General features: G+C 35.5%; 2 protein-coding genes and 1 long non-coding RNA gene across 4 annotated transcripts; 2 read left to right on the top strand and 1 right to left on the bottom strand.

The window, feature by feature from the left end:
• Nucleotides 1-862: 862 nt before the first annotated feature.
• LOC149414962 (uncharacterized) lies at nt 863-3,947 on the top strand. The gene is made up of 3 exons (XR_016303864.1): nt 863-1,212; nt 1,741-1,920; nt 2,068-3,947. It is a non-coding gene; the product is annotated as an uncharacterized LOC149414962 (long non-coding RNA).
• A 2,351-nt stretch (nt 3,948-6,298) lies between these two features.
• Nucleotides 6,299-14,053, bottom strand: LOC149414961 (uncharacterized). The gene is made up of 7 exons (XM_089643239.1): nt 13,875-14,053; nt 12,016-12,272; nt 11,315-11,405; nt 10,463-10,646; nt 10,228-10,343; nt 7,771-8,001; nt 6,299-6,729 (listed from the first exon to the last, which is right to left on the bottom strand). The coding sequence occupies exons 2-7, from the start codon at nt 12,261-12,263 to the stop codon at nt 6,655-6,657; spliced, it is 945 nt and encodes a 314-aa protein (XP_089499365.1). The 5' UTR covers nt 12,264-12,272; nt 13,875-14,053; the 3' UTR covers nt 6,299-6,654.
• A 2,058-nt stretch (nt 14,054-16,111) lies between these two features.
• Nucleotides 16,112-22,485, top strand: LOC149414960 (cap-specific mRNA (nucleoside-2'-O-)-methyltransferase 2-like). 2 transcript variants are annotated; one of them, XM_089642942.1, is made up of 4 exons: nt 16,112-16,756; nt 18,080-18,265; nt 19,275-19,395; nt 20,259-22,485. In XM_089642942.1, exons 1-4 carry the CDS (start codon nt 16,223-16,225, stop codon nt 21,527-21,529), a joined length of 2,112 nt encoding a protein of 703 aa, XP_089499068.1. In that variant the 5' UTR covers nt 16,112-16,222; the 3' UTR covers nt 21,530-22,485. The 2 variants fall into 2 exon arrangements, with proteins under 2 accessions (XP_089499068.1, XP_089499069.1); XM_089642943.1 differs by having other exon boundaries at nt 20,335-20,561.
• The last annotated feature ends 565 nt before the right edge of the window (nt 22,486-23,050 follow it).

The raw sequence follows: 23,050 nt of genomic DNA, 5'->3' as shown, positions 1-23,050 counted from the left end.
GACAGAATTTATTCGTATTTTCAATAATTTCCTCCACCCTTTCATTTGAAATAAACAATTCAAAAGCATCTCTGATGGATACTATGTTCTGGCTACCGTTTTTCAATCCAGGGGTAGAAGAAATAATGTTATGGCTTCTGGTACGTGAGCTGGCTGGTGGCGCAGAATTCCATTGGAATCCGGAATTCAACACGTATAAATGTTCATCTGCAACGGGTTCATTCGAATTTCCTACACTAACTTCATTATCACTTCCATTTCCACTTTCAGATATTTCCTCTAATAATATTTCTTCCGGATCACTTTCAAATTCTGGATCTAATGTTTCGAATTCCAAGTCGCCATCATCACTGATCTCACTGTTCGAACTGTTAAGTAGCTTTTCGATCTCATTATCAGATAAATCATTTTGCTTTGCCATTGCGTTCGTACGCTACGAAAAAAAAATTAAAACAAAGTCACAAACAAAAATCACAATACTAGAAATGTGCCCGAATGGTTGACAACATCTGCGCGGGACTGTGAGAGACAAAGACGGAAGGACAGAGCGAGAGATATGCTGTTTCTTCGGCTGCTCGAATTCAACTGAGAAGAAATGGAGTTTTTGCGTGTTTTTATACACAATTATTCTTATAACTTTTTTAAAACGTGTCCGATTTTAATCATTTTTGAGTCGAAATGTGGGTAAATATTTGATGAAAGAATAGACAGAAGGAAATTAGCCTAAACGAGATATTTGCGGCAAAATCTTTTTTTTTAAAAACACTGGGTCAAACCAGACCCATCACCGGAGTCGAGGTGTTAATTTATTTATTTTATTTACAAGTACCCCAAAACTCGTCACTTAGGGCGAGTTGTTTCGGAAAAGCTGAACAATTATTCAGATTCCCGAGTTCTATTCAAATGTAAAAAAATCTTCACGTCGATTTTATTCAAATACAAATTGGGTTGTTTCAACTCCGAAAAAGCTTCCGTTATATTTGAATAATCCGTTCCAGTGTTCCCCGCCGAATCGGGCAATTATTGCAGAGAATAATTTTTTTGCGAGACAGGAATTATTTTTACGCTGGCAACACCTCGTATTTTTATCAATCTGTCAAAACTTTTTCCCGCCGCGCCGTCACTTCGTTGGATTGCTTGTTTTGTGTGATTTTTTTGTTGTTCATTTAGGCATCTCAATTTTTGACAACTTATAATGGATCCCAACTTACTGTAAGTATTGTAAATTATACCTTATTGCCATAATAAATATGAACCTTATTAATAAATAATACACGTTTGGAACCGTATAGATACGTAAGTGAGCATTTTATTTTCGTAAAACCATTATGTAAAGCTTGATAATATTTTGTGGAATTTCGTCTTCTAAACGAGATAAACGATCATTATGAAAACATTTGCGATACGTGTATATACTTATCGTTAGTAAAATTACTTGAAATTTGTGAGAATGAACTTTCTAAAAGCATTGCGTTTTATTTTTTGAATGTTCTGCCATGCAATGGTGGCAAATCTTTTTGTTTATTTTTATATATTATTTTGAATTCTGCCACACTTTAATAATGCTTTACCGAGGAATATTATAGTGCTTTCATGTGTAATAAAATATCTATAAGAAACTATAAAATATCTATATATATTTTGAACCTAATAAATATAATATTTGCCGTGCATATTTAATTTTATATCAGCAATTCCTTGTACGATCTTGTTACTTATAAATATGAAATGTGTTTTCAGGAAACGATGCCATGTTGGTGAGGAAGTATAGCCATATTCTCACCAATAAAAAGACCGACGCAGTCATCTTCAAACAACGAGAGGCGACATGGCTTACTCTTATATCCGATTTCAATGGCGATGGATTCTGTCAAACAGCTCCGAGCTCGGTTTGAAAATATGAAGCGTCGGGCAAGGCAGGTTGGAATATATTTCTTAATTGGTATTAATCTTAACGCCATAATGCTGTTAAATGAACTGTTATATTTAGTAATTCGTTGCCCTGATGCTTTGTTTAATTCATGCAGGTATATATGTTTATTAATTGACTTTTAATAATGCTTCAAGGACGGTAGCAGAGAAATTCAGGAGAGGACTAGCGGTGGACACAAATTTTATGCGGAACATAGTGGCTACTTCGATTGACGGACTCCCTAGCGTGTTTGACGATGACATCAGCACTTTGGTGCTGCAGGAGCTATCTGGTGGTGGAAGAAGGTGGGAGTTTGGTTAGCGCCACAGCTGAGGTTTATTATGGTGTTGACGGCAGTTTACTAACTACTTGTAAGAACTTGTGTTTCAAACAATGTTTCCTAGTTTTATATCAGTTCTTCATTTAAGATAATCTGGTTAATGTATTCTAATGTTGTTAATGCATCCAAATCCAACCGTTTAGATAGCAGCGCCCCAGAAACCTCAATCCTAAAAGCAATTTCATCTCATTTAAATGTAAACGAATTTGTTGACTGACTTAATACAAGTTTTCAAACAAACTGTTAGTAGATTTGAGTACAAAATATTTGTATTTCACTATCGTTGCTTTACTTAAGATAATAATCTTATTAGTTAATGTATTCTCATGTTGTTGAAGCATCCAAATCCAACCCTTTTGACAGGAGTGCCCCCTATTATACATACCGATTTCCGGTTTAAAAAAAATTGGATTATTGAGACAAGAACGAGTAATATCGGAGTCATGCTAAAACTAAACTGAGATGAAAGCAGTTTATTCCCCTCTGTTCACTATCTACTGGGTGAATCCTTTAATACACTAATATTAATTTTAATAATTTTTCTCTTTTTTATGTACACAATTCTTAAGAAGTATTTTCTGGCTTCACAATTACCTACATTATATTACATGATAATACTAACAAATGTACATTGTGTACTTACGACGGGGTACTCCAGTAAGACCGCATTTTTCTTTTCTTTCCTTTTAAAACTGTAAATTAAAAAAAATGCATTTTATGCAATATTATGCATGGCATGTCCAGGTTTTTATATTATGCATATTTTTAATGCGGTGTGACCTTTACTTTATGGGCCGTATAATCTTTTGTGTTCTTTCTAATGTTTGTCAATTATTGTTAGAACAAGATGAATGAATGCATTCGCACACAATTAACTAGTCCATTATATTATGTTCTTAAATGTTTCTTTCCCATTGTATAAGTATGTATTTTTGCTGTAAATTATTCTTTCTTCCGAGAGAGTATTCTGGTATAATTTTACTTTTTTCAGGGCATTAATAAAAAATAAATAATCACAATCGCTAATCAATCGCTAATCAAGTCGCTACAGCGACCTTGATGTGATTTACTATGTAATACATTTCTAGAATGATCTATGTTATTACTAACTATATATGGAGATAATATACAGTACCATACTTACCTGGTAGATAAGTATGGTACTGTAGACGGTATGGTACGGTACACTTAAGATTAATACTTAATTAACATTAACTAATTGTTAATACAGGATTTAGGACATAATTGGAAAATACCATAAACATTATTTTAAACCTTTATTTTCTTATTTTTAACTGAATTTATATAAACAAATTATTATAATCAATAAATATTAGTCTGAAACACCCATACATATTTAAAAATAAATAAACTCTGAGAAAAAATAAATGCCGCTGATGGAAATTGAAGCCGCAACCTTCCGATTTATTCATTTTTTTTCTATTTGTCCATTTATCTTTTTTTTTTCAATTTCTACAGTGTAGGTACCTAGATGCCTTACTTATTTTCTCTTTTATTTTAATTTGTTATATTATTTTGATATATTTTGTTCCTCACTTATGTAAAATACAAATAAAAGAATATACTACATCTTGGTACTCTATTTATTTTATGAAATTAGGTAGGAGTATGCAGTTACACTTAAGTTATTCACATTCAATAATGATCCAATGCATATTACATAATATATGTATATGTGAGATAGTTGTTCAAAACATTTCTAATAGTATGTATTCTCTATTATTAAACAAAGTAATTTACTAAGTTTATAAACATTAAAGTATAAAATAAATAGAAGATTTATCATTACATTAATTATTTTGTACATGTGAACTATCTATCTCTGAATATATGTAAATGGTCGTTTGTTGAAAATCTCTGAAAGTTCTTCATTGATTGCTTTGAAATTTAGACACAATGTTGCATTCAAATATGCGTGTGTTTTTATATACCTACATTATTTAGATGACACCTGTTACAGGTAAAACAGACTGAGCCACAGCAACACGTGGCGGGGTACAGCTATTTTTGAATAAAGACATTATTGTTTTGAAATTCAAAAGACTTTTATTATCTTCGCTCATGTACCAAGAGATTGTACACATGTGTTGGAGTCTCCAGGCGGAAGATGTTACAGAAAGTGTTGCCCCATGGGTTGGTAAAGAATCAATATAAACCGAGTTCTGCACAGAGAAGTAAAGTAAGAAAACAGTTTATAATGCGGTCTACTGTGGAACCTCTCTTGCAATGCAGGGTTTTACAGCACTCGGCTTATGTGGATTCCTTACCGACACGTGGGACGATAGGCCTAATGGTACAGAAGGAGGTAAGATAGGGCTTTTTGTGCTGGGTAGTATTTTACTATTTATTAGTCCATCAATCTGGCAAAATATGAGTTAATGAGGGTTTGACGAACGTGGTCATCTCCCCTGTTAAAGATTGGTGCTTGCACCAGTACATCGTTAACCTCGTCCAAGGGGTCTATGAATACAGGTGGTTGATCTTGTTACAATGATCCCTTGTACCTACCTGCATTTTAATTTATGAAGAAAGGACTGGAAGCCATCTTTTAACAACTCCAAAAGTTCTTTCAACAACATTTCTGGTCCTGATCTGACTTTCTTTATATAAATGTTGTTCTCGAGAAACGGAATTCCTTAAGGGTGTTAGTAAATATGGCTTTATTCCATAACCACCATCTCCAACAATCACTTCATCTCCAAACTCACCGCATTCCAACCTTACTTTGATGCTGCTACTATTAAAAAGATGGGTATCTCCAGGCCACCTGGCTACTATGTTGGTCGACAAAAGAAACAAACCTGTAGTTTTTCAATATTTTTACCAGTTTTTTCGTCATTTTAAATCACGGAAACCAACGATATAAAAACGAATTTCGACAATGTTTTATGTAGAAAAGGTATCTAAACTTCTTCCCACAAAACCTTCAACTTCATAAATTTTAATCGTTGGGTTTTCTTTGCGTTATTTGCCAAAATAGTGAGGGTCGTTATCACCAGTAATTGGCACATACGATATGTCAGACCGCAATTGTGACGTTCGCGCATGCGTCAATCTTTTTCAAAATGGCGGATCGCGTTAACCGGCCGATTTCGGCTGATCACATTTTCATGAATATTTCGTTGAATTTTCTCTTGACGGACGATGAAACAACCCAATTTATGGAAAATTGAGTGGATTGACGTTGTGATGACTTTCTCACACGTGATTTTTTCCGAAACAACTCGCCCTTAAATTTAGTCGTCTGTGAGACGAATGTTTATGAATAATGTTCCTCTTAGATAAGGTTATTTTTTTTTTATTTTTTTTTTTATTGTTGATACATTTTTTTTTACAATATTTCATATTTCAATTTAGTAATGTTGGCCTCACTGGGTTGTTTACCCGTGCTGAGGCCCCCATTTTATAATTTAAGAATTTATACATTTAAAAAAATAAAAGAAAAACAACATTAAAATAATGAATGAATGAATAATGTTATGAATCTAGGGTTAAGATAGTAGTTATAGGCCTTAGTCGTAAGTCTCTAGATATAAGTCTCAGACGTAAGTCATTAGTTTTAAGTCAGTAGTTTTAGTGTTAACTGTTTAAGAAATATATTTGTACAGCGCCCTTGAGGTGATTTCTCACGAAAACGGCGCTATATAAATTAGCCAAATACTATTGTTTGTTTTTTACGATGCAAAATCCCATGAAAAGAAAGTATGTTTTGAATGTGCGTATCGCAACGGCGGCGATAGACGGGTACAAATTCTTCGTGACTCTGCCGATAGGTACTTCAAAGAGTTAAGACTCTATATTATTATTGTAAATGAAATTTAAACTGGTTTATTTTATACTGGACATCTTCAATCTAAAATTAATTCACATGTATGTATAACTACTATACGTTACCTAAATATACTCAAATAAATAATGTGTATTGCTTTAATTTGAAAATTTGGCAAGTAGAAATGTGCTTAGCAGGGCAATAATAGGAGTCAAAAACTACAGGTAGACAAAAAAAACATGACAAGATTCCTATACATAATTTTTTATTGATTTGTAAATTATAATTCTTTTACTTATGCACTAAAAAAGGTAAGTTGGTGTTAGAAGGGAGGGAGGGAAATGATTAAAACCAAAGTACAACATTCATTCATAAAAATACTTAAAAATTTTAGTAAACGGTCAATTGTCCTCTCAACAGCATTTATGATTATTTTTCCAATACAAGATTACACACACTTACAGACACTTGACAGACAGACAGACAGACAGACATAGGCCCTGTCACAACGCAGAACCTAATAGAATTACATATTACAGTAAATGTAAATGCTGAAGGTGACGACGGCCTTTAATTAATCGTTTACCCATATTGTTCTAAGCCTATTTTGCCTCAATACTGTCTGATCCAATCGTTGGGTTTTCTTCGCTTGTTCATCATCTGGTCGTTGCTGGTGAACTCGTTGCCCTGAGGAAGAGACAAAAAACATTATTATAATGACAAGATAATCAAACAACTTGGAAGGTAGGTATGAATGCTGCCGGTTCCTAGTTTTTACTTCATCACTTAAGATATCATCTTTTAAAGAAGTGTTGAACTGTCATTTTGACGAGTTATCCAGTGGTGAGTTATGTCCGGCCATTTAGCAAGGTGCCCGGTTACAGGGTTTTCCAATAAGAGGTGTTATTTTGAATAGCCCGCTATTTCGGTAGATGTTACTTTTGAAGCTGTCATTTTTTGACATTTGACAAGTAGAAACTACGCCATTAATAAAAATGGAACGATACACGCTTCAACAACGCATTGAAATTATTAAAATTCACTTGAGTCAATCAGATGCAAATCATCTTGAGTGATGAGGCCCATTTCCACCTCGGTGGCTTCGTCAACAAGCAAAATTGTCGCATCTGGGGCTCGGAAAACCCAAGAGTTATTGTTGAAAAGCCTCTCTATCCTCAACGTGTAACTGTTTGGTGCAGTTTATGGTCCGGCGGAGTCATTGGACCTTACTTTTTCGAAAATGAGGCTGGAGCAACAGTTACGGTGAATGGATTGCGCTATCGAGAGATGATTAATGATTTTTAATGGCCGGAATTGGATGGTATTGATCTGGACAACGTTTACTTTCAACAAGACGGCGCTACGTGCCACACAAGCAACTAAACCATTGATCTTTTACGATTGAATATCAAAATAACACCTCTTATTGGAAAACCCTGTACATAAGCCCACCAACTGCATTGTGGGCCGGATGGTGACCTTTGAGCTCTCCGGCTGAAGTCTTTTAACTCAACGACGTTGCGATATGATTGTTCGATAGTTCTGTCACTCCTGAACACAGTGACCCCCCAGATTCCTATTTTCCAGAACTTCCTCTCCTTAAAAAGACCTTTCACACAGCATCCCTAAAGATGACATAGGTCCTAAGGGACATTATTTTCCTCAGGGTCTCTTGTGTGGAGTTAATAACTAGTTATATAGGGGAAGTACGTATGTTAGCAGACTCACCCAGTACTGGCTGTTGTAGCTGTGAGGCGGGCGGAATGGCGGTGGTCCCCCGCGCGGTGCTCCTCGCTGGCCGCGTCCGCCCCGGAATGCCCCGCGGAAGGGCTGCTGCAGCACGGGCACGGGGGCCACGGCGTTAGCCATGCCTCCTCGCGCCCAGCCAGCACCGGGCCGCTTGAACGGGCGACGCACTTCCGTCTTGGGAGGCGTGGGCTTCACCTTATGACCAACCACCTGAGAAAACACAATCACATAAGCTACATTAAAAAAATGTAATCTTTTATAGCTTTAACCCACGCATAGACCTGACATTTCAAACACATACACAACAAATGTCACTACACCTTAAAATGTCAACTTTCAATGCAGTAATTCTGGGACTAACTACCGTATTATTGTATTCCTCACTGCCCAGAATACCAATGGAGGGAAATAATTACGCAGAGTCAGTGGATATCTTCAATTTATCACTAAATAAATACAAAAGATTATCACTGAGGCAGTTGAATTGCATTTACTATGTATTCTATGTAAATCTTCTAAAAGGGCTTTAATACTTAAATAAATAATATTTATCTTAAATTGATATGATATTACGAGGTATTATATTTTATTTGTCTTTAACTAACCCAGCAGAGGTAATATTCAAAGGCAAAAATTAATGTGACACTGCAATTGTAGTGCTTCGTACCGTGCGTGGGTACGATTCTTCTACACTGCAAATGCAGGGCCAGCCTCTTAAGGGTTAACCATTAAACGTGTACTTATCATACATCACATTAAACAGACTAACAGATTTTGGGAGAAAATGGTAGTCGCCAATCCACTTACTACTTACGCCTAGGTCAGGTCAGCGAAATTAAATATCTTTTCAAAAAAGAATTTCAATATGTGAAAGTATTTGATAGATTTAATTTCTCATCTTGAAGTGGAAAGTTACTAATCCCGTTGAATAGGGACTAAAGAAAGAACAAAATATTTATATTGTTTATAGAAAAAGATATTTAAAAAATACCTCTGAACGCACAATCTTCATCCATGATAGCAAAAGGAAAAAGAGAAAGTTTTATAAACTACAATATAAAATATATAAATAAAAATCTGATATTATCCGAGACACTATCTAAGTTACAAACCGATTTCATTAGAAACTTTGTTTCCATTTAAAAAGGTAGAAAAGGTTTGTTGAAAGATGATATTGTAAATTCTGAATTTGAAATATGAGATTAACAAATATGACTAGGTCCCAATGGTCGAGTGGTTTAAGACGCCTGTCACGGTAAAACCAGAGATCCTGGGTTCAATTCCTAATTTAGACCGTTATCTTTTATTTTTCTGTGTCTTGTTCTGTTTCATTTATTAGTATTATCTTCTTCTTCATCTAGAAATCTTATTTACATCGTGAGATATGGCACTTTGAAATACGTATTAACTTGGTAGAGTAATTGTAAGATTGATAATTTTTAATTTTTAATTTTAATTTTAATTTTTAAAAAGAATTACAAACATTCCCGGGTTACGAATAACCTGACAATATTTGAAAATCTCCTACTACCACCACAGTAAGCTGAAAATGTTGCTTGTGTTATGATGGAGGACTTAGCCAGCCGAGGAATTGAACACACTACGCCCGAGTGGGACCCAAGCGCGATGTCAACTCGGCCACCGACCGGTTATTGTAAGATTATTGCATGTTAGCTAAAAAGTACAGAACATTGAAAAGTCAGACTTTACTTGTCAAGATTAACCCTAAGAAATATACATTTTGAATATAGAATTAAAATAATTTTCTGGTAAAAAAATATTACAGGAACTATTTCTCGACACATTCAGTTCTAATTTTGAAAATGACAATTGAAAAATTTTATAGGAACTATTTCTCGACACATTCAGTTCTAATTTTGAAAATGACAATTAAAAAATATTATACGAACTATTTCTCGACACATTCAGTTCTAATTTTGAAAATGACAATTGAAAAATTTTATAGGAACTATTTCTCGACACATTCAGTTCTAATTTTGAAAATGACAATTAAAATAAGTTTGAATATAAAGCGTGGTGTTTTCTCTTTCTAACACCTTTTAGATCATATTACATACCATGACAGTAAGGGAGATACAATTATTTCTGAGAACATACAAGTTGTTCCCAACAGCGAACAAATTAGCCTGAAGGACAACAACTTAGCACTGCAAATAATGTCCATAGACGGATGCCAGCTTTGTGCCACCATTGTAGTTACTGTGTATATAGTCTTTTTAGCACAGTTAGTTTTTTTTTTAAATTTATTTAAGCAAAGAATTCCTGATGCTACCATTCTCATAAGCGAAAAATGTTGCTTGTGCAATGATAAGGACCTGGCTAGCAGAGGATCAAGCCTGTGACACCCCACTCAGCAAATAACGGGTTAGTTATAAATGCAATAAAAAGAGATAACAAAGAAAAAAATGTATTTACCGGTTTACTGTTTCCATCGCGTTTTTCGATGATGATTTTAACGTTGTTAATCATCAGCTTGATGTTAAGAGTGAGCGCCTTCTTAGCACCTTCTTCGTCTTCAAATTCAATGAAGGCTGCGGGCAAAACAACTATAATTAGTATGGAGTATCTAGCAGAAGCAATTCTTGCTCTTTGTCCCAGAGGTGTTTAGCTAGCAGGTATATATATATATATAGCTGTGTGGTGTTGTTACCTGTTCTCCTGCCGGGAATCTTGACCACGTCCTTGATGGCCCCGCAGGCCTGCAGCAGGTTGCGGATGCACTCCGTGCGCATCGTCACCGGCAGACTGTCGGCCACCACCGAGTTGGGACCCGTCTTCAGGACAAACAAGTCCAGCTCGTTGCCCCCGAGGTTGCGACCGCGCTCTTTCAACGCCTGCAAATTGAAGAATTCAAATAATACAAACGAGCGAAAGAGCCAAGTTTGAGGAAAGAACAAAGCTGGATCAATCAGAGACAAAAATGAGAGGCCAGCAAATCTTTCCACAACCAAGCTGTTGTCAGCTGTATACAAATGTTGGGAGTGTGTTTGACTTGTTTCCCTACTGTTATATGGTAAGACTGTATCTACCTACTGCGTAGGTATACCCAACATTATTGTAACGAGCCAGTTCTAAATAAACAGCCTTGCAAGCAACTGCGTGTTTACTTTACCTCCGTACATTACACCTACTGTGCACCAGTGGCGAAGGACCGATGCTAATTCTTAGCCATCAATTCCGCCAAGGAATGAATAGGGCTGGAATTGGTTGAACATTCGGTGGTCTGTATCGCACATCATGCTCACATCGCCTTCAATCTTTAAGGCACCATCTGTGCACCATGTGGGCACAACGGTTGTGGGAGAACCAGAGTTTAAGAGGTAGTGAGAAGCCAGGTTGTTTTTCAGTGGGTCATAAAATATAAGATATGTATTTCTCACGTCAGCCGATTACCACTCATGTTTCCACTTGTCCTGTGGAGTGAGAGCTAGGCGGGGGAGCCTCCAAGAAGGGTTTTGGGGACTACAAATCAAGTGGGAGAATATAAGTAGTTAAAACGTACCTTTTCAGCAGCATCGGCATTAGCGAAGTGTACGTATGCGGAGAGGGTCACATCCGGAGAGTTGGGCCCATCAACTTGGATTCCCGTTTGTCTATAAATATCAATACACAAAATTATTACTACCCGGAAGTGCCTTTGAGCCAGGAAAAATTTGTGCACGTTGAACGGAGCTGTGGCCGATGAAAAGTGATATGCGCTATGTCTCGTCGTTACCATGCTACTGGAGTGAGACGGAGTGCATATCACGTGACCTGCACAGCTGTACCGGACTACCAAGAGGTGACGTACGATGAAAAAATATATTTTGTTTTTAATTGAAAAAAATATGTATCATCGGAGAGCAAAATGACATCTACATTTTTACTCCTAATATGCTCAGGAATCGCTGGTTAAAATCCTTCAGGTACGTGCTGGTACACCCTGTATACATATCGTCCAGCATCTGATAGTAGTTATAGACGAAAGTGGCGCCCTCTGTTATTGTCAAAAAGAATAGTTTCAAACAGCATTTAGTAGCTAGTCTCTTCTACAAAGTTACCGACCGCCACTGATGTGCAGTCGTCTGGCCTTCATGCCGTCACTCTCATACAAAACTTCAGTCGCACATTCATTACGATATTAAACAGAATAGGTAAGGTACGGTTCTCATTATGTTTAAGCTCTAATTAAGGTAATGTTCTGTAAATAATAAGATGACTCACTTGACAGCTTTGATCTCCCCGTACGGGGTGAAGATTTCCTTGAGCTCCTCCTCATAAGAGAACATCTTGTCCGTGGGGATGTTCATGACGAACATGGTCTGGCCGCTGGGCTGGCCCGCCTGATCCTCCTTGGCGGGTTCTGTGACGGCCGGCGCGCTCTTAGGAACCGCTACCACCGCCGTCTCAGTCTGCGCGGGGACCTCGCTGGTGCCGTTGGACTCTGCCACCACTTCTGCTTCGCCCGACATTGTCAGGGACTGTGAAAGGGAGGATATTTAAATAACAGAGGGTAACAGAGAAGATTCCCAAAAATACCAAGAGCTTTAAAAGACCGGTAATATGAAGATAAACCCACTGGTCGGTAAGCAATCGACATAAACCTAATACCCTAAGATTGTGCGCTGAAAAGTTCCACACTGAACTTCGCTGCAGACCGTTCCCATGCTACAGCGAACTTAATTTTCTACACAGGGTCTTACAGCATTCAGTTTACATCGATTGCTTATTGCCGTGGGACGGCAGGCTTAAATACAATAAATATACTTTATCTAGGAGATGCAGTTGTTATTGGTTAGGGGCCATGACGTCTGCCGCACTTAGACGCAAACACCACATAAATGCATTTAGTTGTATTTAAATAGAGTCTACATTCCTTGCAATATCAGTGTGAAATGTTGTTCCATAGCCGGAAGTAGGAAGCATGTAGGAAGGGGGGTGTGGCGGCTGTCGATTTCGCCCGAATCCTTCCGACCGCGAACGATCTCAACAAACGTGTCGAAGGTGACCGGCGGCCAAATGCTTCACCAATTTACACAACTACTGATTATGGTAAAACCCTACTTACCAATGAAAGGTTATACCATCGCTTTCTCTATATTTTCCAGTATGACTGTACAATCTCAGTGTGCATGTCGGCATTTTGAAGCTATCACAGCCGGAGACCTGTGCCCGGCAAGCGCTTGTAACTGACTGATGCCCGAGACATCTCACATCGGACAATGATCCAATATGCATGGCCCATACATTGAACGCCAAAGCTGATTATCTACATACCTCATTGCATAAATGCCGTTCACCACCACGGCGTAAACTATTAAAACTATCGACGTTGCCATTCAAATTATAAAAGTGCCTATTGGGGGGAAATTAGAATCACAAAGCAGTCAATTCTTTTTGTAGCAACAGCAATATTTGCTGTTGTAAAATAAAATAAATAGAAAATAATCCGAATGCATAAGGTGAACATATTCCAAAATGTTGCATAATAATCATGTTCATATATTTCGCACCTGCGAAATTAATAATAATAGTCTAATTAATAAAACCTAATGTCTGCAAAACTAATATATGACTATGATTCAGAAAAGAGGAAGCCATGTAAAGGAAAAAACGAAACGTTGATAGTTTATAATAATTCAATTGAATGGTTGGTATATTGAACTGTTGAACGGAATACAGAAAATTAGAAAAACATTTAGCAATTTTTGTTAATAATAGTTATTAAATATTTAAGGAGGGAAATAAAACGTATGCCGATGAAGGAATATGAAAATGCCAACGAGAAACAACCGTTTTAGCGGTAAATTCTGAGAATTAGCAATGCCAGGTAAAAAGAGGTTATTAATCAATAGACAAGACGCCATGGTATAACCAGTATTATGCATTCTTATATCAATAACAAACTGCAAGACAAACAAACGCGAGATGCATTTCAGATACGAATTAGTGTAAATTCTACATATATATAAAGTCTACATATATAATATAGTAACGGTATAATGGTTAGTCATAGTAAAAAGGGTCAAGATAGTATTAGCATTTATTTGGCGAATAACATTGTATTAACATAGTTTACATACCTTTAAGTATACTCTGATTCAAACAATTGTATAGTTGACAAACAGAGGTGGTAAATATTCCTCTTTATGTCGAAAACAACACTTTTTAGAGTTAGAAAAAAAAAGCTTCAACTCTACAGCCCGGCAAAATGGCCACACACTTTTCGGGCATGAACGAATAGTGAAAATGGCTTCTTATTTCTTTTTCTTATCAATGGTTGCCGCTTGTTTCCTTTGTGTTGGCTGCCTGCGCCTGCTTCTAATTGCCACACCGGTTGACAGAGCAGAGAGTAGTCACTCGAGATGGTTTCGTTGAAATATTTTTTTGGCGTTTATCCATTGAGCTATTTTTGCCATGTTGATTTTTTTTCATGATATAAAACTTAATATTTTAAACCCTCAATTATTGTAAACGTGTGAATAACAATAATTATTATAAATATGCATTTTTTCCTTCTCGCTGAGTTTGGCTGCCACACCGGTTGCTAACATGAAGAGGGGCAGTCAAGATGGTAGTTTATTTAATAATTTACGCATTTTTATAAAATTTATTTCGACGTTCCTCGTTATTAATTTATTGTATATAGGTACGTAATGCTGAGGCAAATATAAACTTATTTTTGTTTTAACGTAAAAGTGATATTATTTATTATGTGTCATTTTCTTCCGAAATAATATTTTTTTATAATCATAAAAAGCACTTCAACAATATTTCTCATTATTATTACTTATTAGTCTCACATTAATAGTATTAATAGGTCGCCGATAACGTTACGAAGTTCTGACATTGATTCTATAATATATATTGTTAAAATCTGAAAGGGTAAATAAACCATCCGAACCATTTTTTTTAAAACATTCAAATACGTGTTATTTAATAGTAACAACTACAAAGTTACTGAATGCAGTGTTACGGACATTCTTATTTTTGTGAACTTCTTGCTTTTGATCCCACAGACAGGATAGCTTTTGTAAAGATCCATAAATCTTCATATCATCCGACCACTTAGGACGGGTTGTTTCGGAGAATTTGAACAATTCATCAAATTTCAACGTTCATTTTTGGGTTCTGTGAAAGTCCAATTCAAGTTCTGTTATTATATCATTATGGGCTACTTGCTTGAAAAAACTGAAATAAAACCAGAACTTGAAAAAATCTCTAACAGAACTTGAAAATGAACGCTGAAATTTGATGAATTATTCAAATTCTCCGAAACAACCCGTCCTTAATATATTCTTTCATTGAAGTAGATGCCATGATGGTAGGTACTAGGTACGTATAAATAAACCACTCACTAGGGACGTCTTACGTCTACATTCGACCGCCGGGAACTAAAAATCGCAAGTGTGAAGTGACTTGAAACATATGTTCACACCTTTCGATTCGACAGGAAAATCGAACGATGACTCATACATGAAAAACAAAAGTTGACAGGCTTTCAACTTTCGTCGATCAACTAAAAACTTGATCAACTCTGTTGAAAGGCTGTTCACACATATCGATTAGCTTTCAAGTGTCATTCAACACAGACTTGATCAACTAAAATCGCTCTGTGTGAACGGGGTATTAGAGATGCTTGATACCTGAAATGGATTGTCGTTGCAGTTCCGTTACCGGAGACTGGTGATTCTTTATCCAGTTGCTTTTTATTATGTATTAAACCCATTTTCTGGGGCTTTTACATGGTAAAAAATATATATTTATACAGTACATAGTTATTATATATAACTCACCTGCTTCGCTTCAACAATCTTTTGTATTTTTTAAGTCATAAATTAAAGATGTCCACCGACTTGGTACAATTATTTCCCTTTTTAAACCGGTTTCTCAAAAAAAACATGGTGGGTGAGCAAGGTTCGCAGAAAATGTATGAATAACAAAGCTTAAAGATTATTTTTCCACCTGAAGATTTAAATATACTGTAACACAAGTAGCGTCGAACAACTGTGAATAATTTTACATATGATTTATTTATATGGTAATTACACTAACGATTTTTTAATGCTACACAATTTGAGAAAATAAATAGTGGCTATATTCTGATAAAAGGGATCCGGTTAGTTAAAAATTTCAATGCCACTTTTACAAAATATTAATATTCTTAAAATTTTTATTGAAAATATTCCAAAAGAAACCGGTTCCAAAAATATTCGGTTCCTCAAAAAAAAGTTACCGTGACAGTAATATCGATCATCTCTATCTGTAGTAATTTGACAGATTTGGGGAATATATCTATGCATTTGACGTTTGACGTAAATCAACGTAAATATAAAGAAAATAAGGCATTTTTCCCCAACTTTTTTTGCTGAATACTGAGAAAAACATATATTTTTTCATGTTTTAAATAGCAGAACATTGCGCATTTATTATGTCGGGGGCGTTCAGTGGAAACGAATTGCCAAAAGCATTTGGATCGTCATCTTGTAATAATTATAAAACTCCCAAGAGAGGCGACTCAAAAAATGATTCTACCTTCAAGAGTGGCTCTGAAAAGTTGTTTGAAAAGAAATTCGAGTTTATGATAGGGGAAGATTGGAAACTTCCAGAAGCGGCGCAAATCTTCGTGTCTGAACCTTGGAAGGTCAGACATTTGCAGACTTTAAAGAACGGTTTGAATTTTCAAAAGAGTCGCTTGAACGACTATCCTATCGAAGATTGGAGCGCCCACACGGCCAAACGCAATCCCGCTGGAGACGTTAGGTGGAAGTTACGGCATGCAATCAACCCGGAGTTTCTGACCCAAGCCTGGACAAAATTTTACGAATGCGTTTCGAATTATAACATGGTTCCCGAGAAAGCAATAACATCGAAACAAATCAATTCTCTACACCTCTGCGAAGCGCCGGGGGCGTTCATTGCGGCTTTTAATCACTTCTTGAAACAGCATCATCAAGATCTTCAGGTACCTATTATTCATAATAGGTTATCATTTAAATTTAAATGGTCAGCATACTATTGAGGTTTTGATAATCTTGTCGAATTTCCCTTCACGCTTCATACGCAAAAAATATATAAATAGCACTTGATTTCAACTTAATTACTACAAGATATAACTATTTATGTGGTGGGAGATGGTAAAAGATGCATTAAAGTTCCATTAATGTTGTGTTTGAAGGTTAGAAAATACACAGAATTATTAAAATAACCCAAACTAAACCTTAAAAACCTATTTGGTGCATATATTTAAAAACATGTTCGTATAGGTTAACAAACGCCGATTCTGAATAATATACATAAAATTTAATAAACATTATTACGCTTAGAAATTATTGATTGTAATTTAAAAACAAATAAAACACCATCACATTAAAACACCGTTTGCTTGGTACCACTGAATCTGCTGATTCTGACATCACAACCAGTCTACGTGAGAAATATATCTATGGTCTAAAATTTCCACATTTGAACCGATGAAAATTTTATATATATATATTTAAAAGATTTCATTGTTATTGTTTCAGCGTTGATCTATTAACTTTTTCTTTATTGGGTAGTATTATTTTTTTTACATACATAGTTGTCTCCATTAGATATTTAAGTTAAAATCAAGTGTTGTTTTTTAAAGAATATTCAAGTTTTTATATAAGAGACAATGTATGAATGTGAATGAGGCAAGGAGTGTGTGCCAAGACCGAGTTATTTGGTGGTGCGTCCTCTCTGCCTGCCCCTGCGCGAAACGACGTGATGGTTAGTTAGTTTATAATTCAGTAAATCTTTTTTTTTAAAACCCAACCTACGAACCTATTTTGAGTAATAAGAAGTGGTTCCATATTTAGTTTGTCTCAGACCGAAAACTTCTTATTCGATGCTATGAAAAGTAAATTGCGTCTGTCTGTTTGTGCGCTTAGTTCTTCTAAACTACGCAATGGATATTGATTAGGTTTTCACTATCATTTAGATAATTTCTTCCGGAAGGTTTATATATATAATACAAACATATTACATTTATGGAAAGTAGTGAAAAGTTGATGTTTTGTGATCAAGTCAAATAAAAAATATATTTTCTGGCATTTACATTGCCAACGCTGGCTTAACCTTATGAGATACATCAAAATAATGTACTACGAAATTGTATATCTTTAAAAGGCCTACGGAAAAGTCCTGATTGGTATATGTCTATCTCCTAAGATTACACTTCAGCTAGACAAATCATGTATATTATATGTATTTATATAATATAAATGATTTGTCAAGTTTGTGAATATTCATTTTGTTTGTATTCCAGTGGAAATGGTTGGCTACCACCCTCAATCCTTACCACGAGGACAACGGCTTCTCGGACATGATCTGCGATGACCGCTTCATCCTGCACACGCTCCGCCACTGGGACTTTGGCGCAGACTACTCCGGTAACCTCATGGACGTCGGAAACTCGCGGCGGCTCGTTCTCAAGGCCAAGGAACTCGGCGAGGTTGGTTCAATGTCTTCAATGATATCAAATGGAGTCAAATGGTCACTCAGTGCTATATTTGTCACCGTGCTGATAATGCCCTATAACCTCTTTAACGGTCACATCAGCAATCCAGAAATTTTACAAATAATTGCCCTTTATGTCCATGACAGGTGCAAAGAACTTTCTTGGAACTTTCCATGTTCCAAGATGCAGAACTAATTATTTTCCTTCAGAAATGCCCCTCTGAAAAATGAAAATTAACTTTCGCCTGATGTCCACATTTTCCACGTGAATATTGTCCAATTCAAAATGCTAATTGACTGAGTGTGCAAAGTCCTGTTTTAACTCAACCGTTTTGTATATTATCTGTAAATTTGTTTTGTGCATTCCGTTTCCGATTCCAGATCGTTTTAATGGTTAAGTAAAGATTTATATTTTTTAAATGTGAAATTTTCGTATTTATTTGGACTTTCTTATTTGCATTTTTTCAATTTTACGATATCTTTCTGCTCGGAGAAACTTTGAAAATAGAATTTTCACCGATATAGTGACGTTTCTTGGAAAAATTGTATAATTCCTTATTTAAAATAAATAAAAAAACTGTTAAATAAAATATTTGTTTTTTTTTTTTTAATTTAACACAAAAGAATTTAAATATAACACATAACATTGTTAAATTTGATTTACATTTAATTTTTATAAATATTAAATAGAGTTCTATAAATTAAACACATAAAAATTAATTTATGGTTTATAATTAAATAGGTGTGTATTTAATTACGTACTTACAAATCTTATGATTTTAGAAGAAATTTTGGTTTTGATTTGTTAAATAAGAGAATATTAGAAAGATACATTTTTGTGGGTTCACGTTTACGGTGTATACGTAATTCTGTAAGTGTATAATTAAATTAAATAAATATATTTTAATATTATAGATGTAAGATTGTTTTCTGCAATATTTTTTCGATGTTGTGTTAAAACTTTTCATTGTAATTGACTGGTATAAGTTTATTGTACTTTGCAGATTCACCTGATCACAGCAGACGGCTCCATAGACTGCATGCTGAAACCAGATGAGCAGGAAGACCTTGTGGCCCCTCTGCACTTCTGCGAAGTCATCACCGCCCTACTCGCTTTGTCCCAAGGTATGTTTATATCTTCTTCTCGAGTTATTTACTTCATTATCCAGGATGTACATAAACCAAAAAATAAATAACAGACACAACAATATGTAACTACATGTTTTTAACCTCTAGAGCCTCTAAATATTGCAATGTATTTCTCTTAACCCTGGGATATTCTGTCAGAATGTTTTACCCTACATTTTTTCGAACTAAAATTACTGATTTTATTCGAAAGATGTATTATCAACGTTAATTGTTACCTCACTCTTTTCCATCATTTCCATTCACAAAGTTTCTTTAGTTTTTCGCAAATTGCTGTCGGAACCCTTGGTTTCATAGATTTTAATTCTTCTGTGGTTAACTTATGGATTTGAATACAAAGCGTGGCGTTTTCTCTTTCTAACACTGTTTAGATCATATATTTCACCATGACAGTAAAGGAGACAATGATTTCTGTGAGACCATGTGAGTTGTTCTTTTTCTAAATTTCAACAATTCATCACATTTCAAAGTTCTGTGAAAGTTCATATTCAAGTTCTGTTACTATCCAAGTACTGCGAAACAACCGGTCCATGTTGTGATAATAACAGAACTTGGATAGAACTTTCACAGAACTTGAATTTTAGATTTGATGAATTGTGCAAATTCTGTATAACAACCTGTCCTAAATGTTGTTATGGTTAACTCAATGAAACCGTGGTGTTCTGTCTTTTTAACACTGTTTAAATCATATATCTCACCATAATACCAAATGAGACAGCATGACTTTCTATTACGGTGGAAGAAATATCTTCTAAACACTCCACGGGTTGATATCTGGAAGAAATATCTCCCAAAATTGCTCTAGCGGTAAATTAATAATTTGTATACATGTCTCGTTCCAGGAGGATCGTTTCTGTTCAAACTCTTCACCATGTTTGAGCATTCCACCATCAATCTGATGTACATTCTTGTATGCAGCTTCGAGTATGTCAACATCTACAAGCCATCCACGTCCAAAGAAGGTAACTCCGAGGTGTACGCCGTTTGCACTGGCTACCGGGGCAGCCACTACATAGAGGATCACATCCACAACATGACACAATTCTACGGACACCGGGACTTCTCTTCGAAAGCCTTATTCCCTTTGGAATCCCTACCTGATACGTTTTTAGAACAAATACAATCTTGCGCGTATTATTTTTATAATCTCCAATGCAAAGTTATCAACGATAATATCATGGCGTACGAGAATCCGAACCAACGTAGAGATGCCATACATAAAAGCCAGCGTTCTGTTTTCGCTTCTATGTTTTTGGAACGATACGAATTGGCGCCGATTGCTAAAAGCGACGAGATCTTATGCAATGTTTTTCAAGAAGATCAACACGTTCATCTCAATCCGAGAAACCACCAAGGAACGTTTACAGAGCGACTGCATTTAAAACCCGTTTCGTACCAAGAAAAGATTGTCAAATTGCACACGGAATTAACATCGCTTGTAGAAACATATAAGCTTGTAACTAATGAAGAAATATCTTTGTTAGACTGTACAAAGTTATGTTGTAGTCCCGTCTCTTATACGCATGGAAAACCCGTTGAACGGATACGCAGCTCAAAGTTTGTATTATCGTGGATTTTAAAATTGTATATTAAACTCACTGATTGTTTCAATGTGGTTAATTTTAACATTACCAATTCAATTGCGGATGGAAAATCACTTATTCTTGCAAATCAAGAAGTAAACGAAAGGTACGACGATTGGGAAAAGAAAAATCTCTCGATACTGAAGGATAATTTGATAAGTTTGAAAGATGAAGAATCTTTGATGCTAAGAAATTTCAGAGTCTTATCACAATTTAGCGCAGGAGTCCTTTACCTTGTAGCGCAAACTTCTTTTCGAGAATTAGGATTTAGTAATGACAGCAGGATTGTTTTAAAAGGCTTTCACAATAAAGTTGAAGTTTTAGGTATACTAGAATCTATCGCAACGGAGATTTCTTCCGTTTTATCAGAAGGCAATAAAAAAACTGTTTTGGGTGTACTTCCCATTCAGAACATTTCTCAAGGAGTTTTTTATTCATTTTTATTGCGGTACAATAACAACTTTCTGTACGCCCGTTCCGCTGAAATTATAATTCCACTTACGAAGAACTTAAATATCCAAACATATTGATAAGTTTCTAGTAAGGCCTTCTTCACCAGGGATACGCAAGTATCCGATACTCGACAATTCAAGTATCTTGGTGACATTTTGTGAACTCGTCGGCGACGCCAGTCTCTTGCGACCAGCCGGGTGAGATTGTTCCCACACACGTCGTCGAGATTTTAAATAATGCATCACTTGTGTGAAAAAAAAAAGTCAAAGAAGATTGACAGTTACTACAACTGTTGGATTATGAGTGAGGTTATGAAAGCATTCCAGTTTTGACATTTTGAGAATTGGTATCAATGATACCTCAGGCCTACTCATGGCAGCGGGGGAAGCTAAAACGGGTCGCGGGACAGCTATCTCAGGGGTTTCATCACATGGGTTAGTGCAGGGACAGGTCTATCCCACCCCCTTGATGGGTTAATGAACGATAAATGTATGGACCTTATGCGACAAGTTGTTTGCGATGTGAGTATCGGATACTTGCGTATCCTTGTGGAAGATGTGAAACCACAAACTTATTCATACAACTCAAACATCAGTTGGAAAACACTCAGATATATTATTGTACATGTATAAACGTACTATTTTATATATTTTTTATACTTCACTTTTGTTTCTATGTAAATTTTGACTCTTTTTGTTAGTTTTACTTGTAAGTTCACTAGAGGTGAATTATCACAAAACTGCGCTACATAAATTCACTATTACTATCATAGATAATAGGAACACGGGCGCTGGACCAAAAGGGATAACTTTCAACTTGCGTTGCCGGTACAGATCGATTGTAACTTGGTGACGGTCAGCATGCTTTCATGCCATATTTATCTCCCTATGTTTCTATTTTTTTCCTTATTATATTGACTGATTTATGCTTTGTACATATTACCATGCTATTTTTTAAATTTTTTATTTTCTACTGTAATTTTAATATGTTACGGTTTCATTGCATCAATGAAACTAATACTGGAATTGACCACTATTATCATTTTCTGAACATGTTAATTTGGCTTTAAAAAATTGTCAATATTATAATGTATGCATAATATGTTTTCTGTACTAAATAAAAAAAATAAAAAAATTAATAACCCAATTTGATGTTTGAGCAAAGGCGAAGTCAAAGAAGGACAATGATAATTGCCAACTGCATCTGCAGAAATAAATAGAAAAATCCTTTTTTTTTTTAATACAACAAATATTTTTTGTATTAAAAAAAAACCTTGATATGTATTAATAAAACAACAGTTTTTATTAATATCAAAGAATAGATTTAAGGCGATGCACTACGTCGTGTAATATTTTAAATTGAGCCGCTATCAATAATAACCCTTACGTAGATGGCGATAAGGTTTAAATTCCGGCTTAACACCATCCGCCTGTTTTGATTTATGCAAGAAAAAAACATGGCCAAAAAGTGCCTTTTATTTTATTTTGTGGATGTTCAGGCATAAATATTTCATTTTTTTTCGATCAATTTATAAATAACTTAATTTTCCACATTATACAATAAAATCATAACCGAAAATGGGTTTGTAAGTAGGAGAT

This window comes from Hesperophylax consimilis, chromosome 19, assembly GCF_061612785.1.
Source record: "Hesperophylax consimilis isolate HC1 chromosome 19, BYU_Hcon_1.0, whole genome shotgun sequence".
Classification (NCBI taxonomy): domain Eukaryota; kingdom Metazoa; phylum Arthropoda; class Insecta; order Trichoptera; family Limnephilidae; genus Hesperophylax; species Hesperophylax consimilis.
This window is presented reverse-complemented; position numbering and strand designations above follow the sequence as displayed.

Coding starts and splice junctions, on each gene's coding strand:
- LOC149414961 (XM_089643239.1), bottom strand. CDS start 12,263: ATGTCGGGCGAAGCAGAAGTGGTGGCAGAGTCCAACGGCACCAGCGAG. Junction 10,647..11,314: donor ATGCCGATGCTGCTGAAAAG/GTACGTTTTAAC, acceptor TTCAATTTGCAG/GCGTTGAAAGAGCGCGGTCG. Junction 10,344..10,462: donor GATTCCCGGCAGGAGAACAG/GTAACAACACCA, acceptor TTTTGCCCGCAG/CCTTCATTGAATTTGAAGAC.
- LOC149414960 (XM_089642942.1), top strand. CDS start 16,223: ATGTCGGGGGCGTTCAGTGGAAACGAATTGCCAAAAGCATTTGGATCG. Junction 18,266..19,274: donor AGGCCAAGGAACTCGGCGAG/GTTGGTTCAATG, acceptor TGTACTTTGCAG/ATTCACCTGATCACAGCAGA. Junction 19,396..20,258: donor CCTACTCGCTTTGTCCCAAG/GTATGTTTATAT, acceptor GTCTCGTTCCAG/GAGGATCGTTTCTGTTCAAA.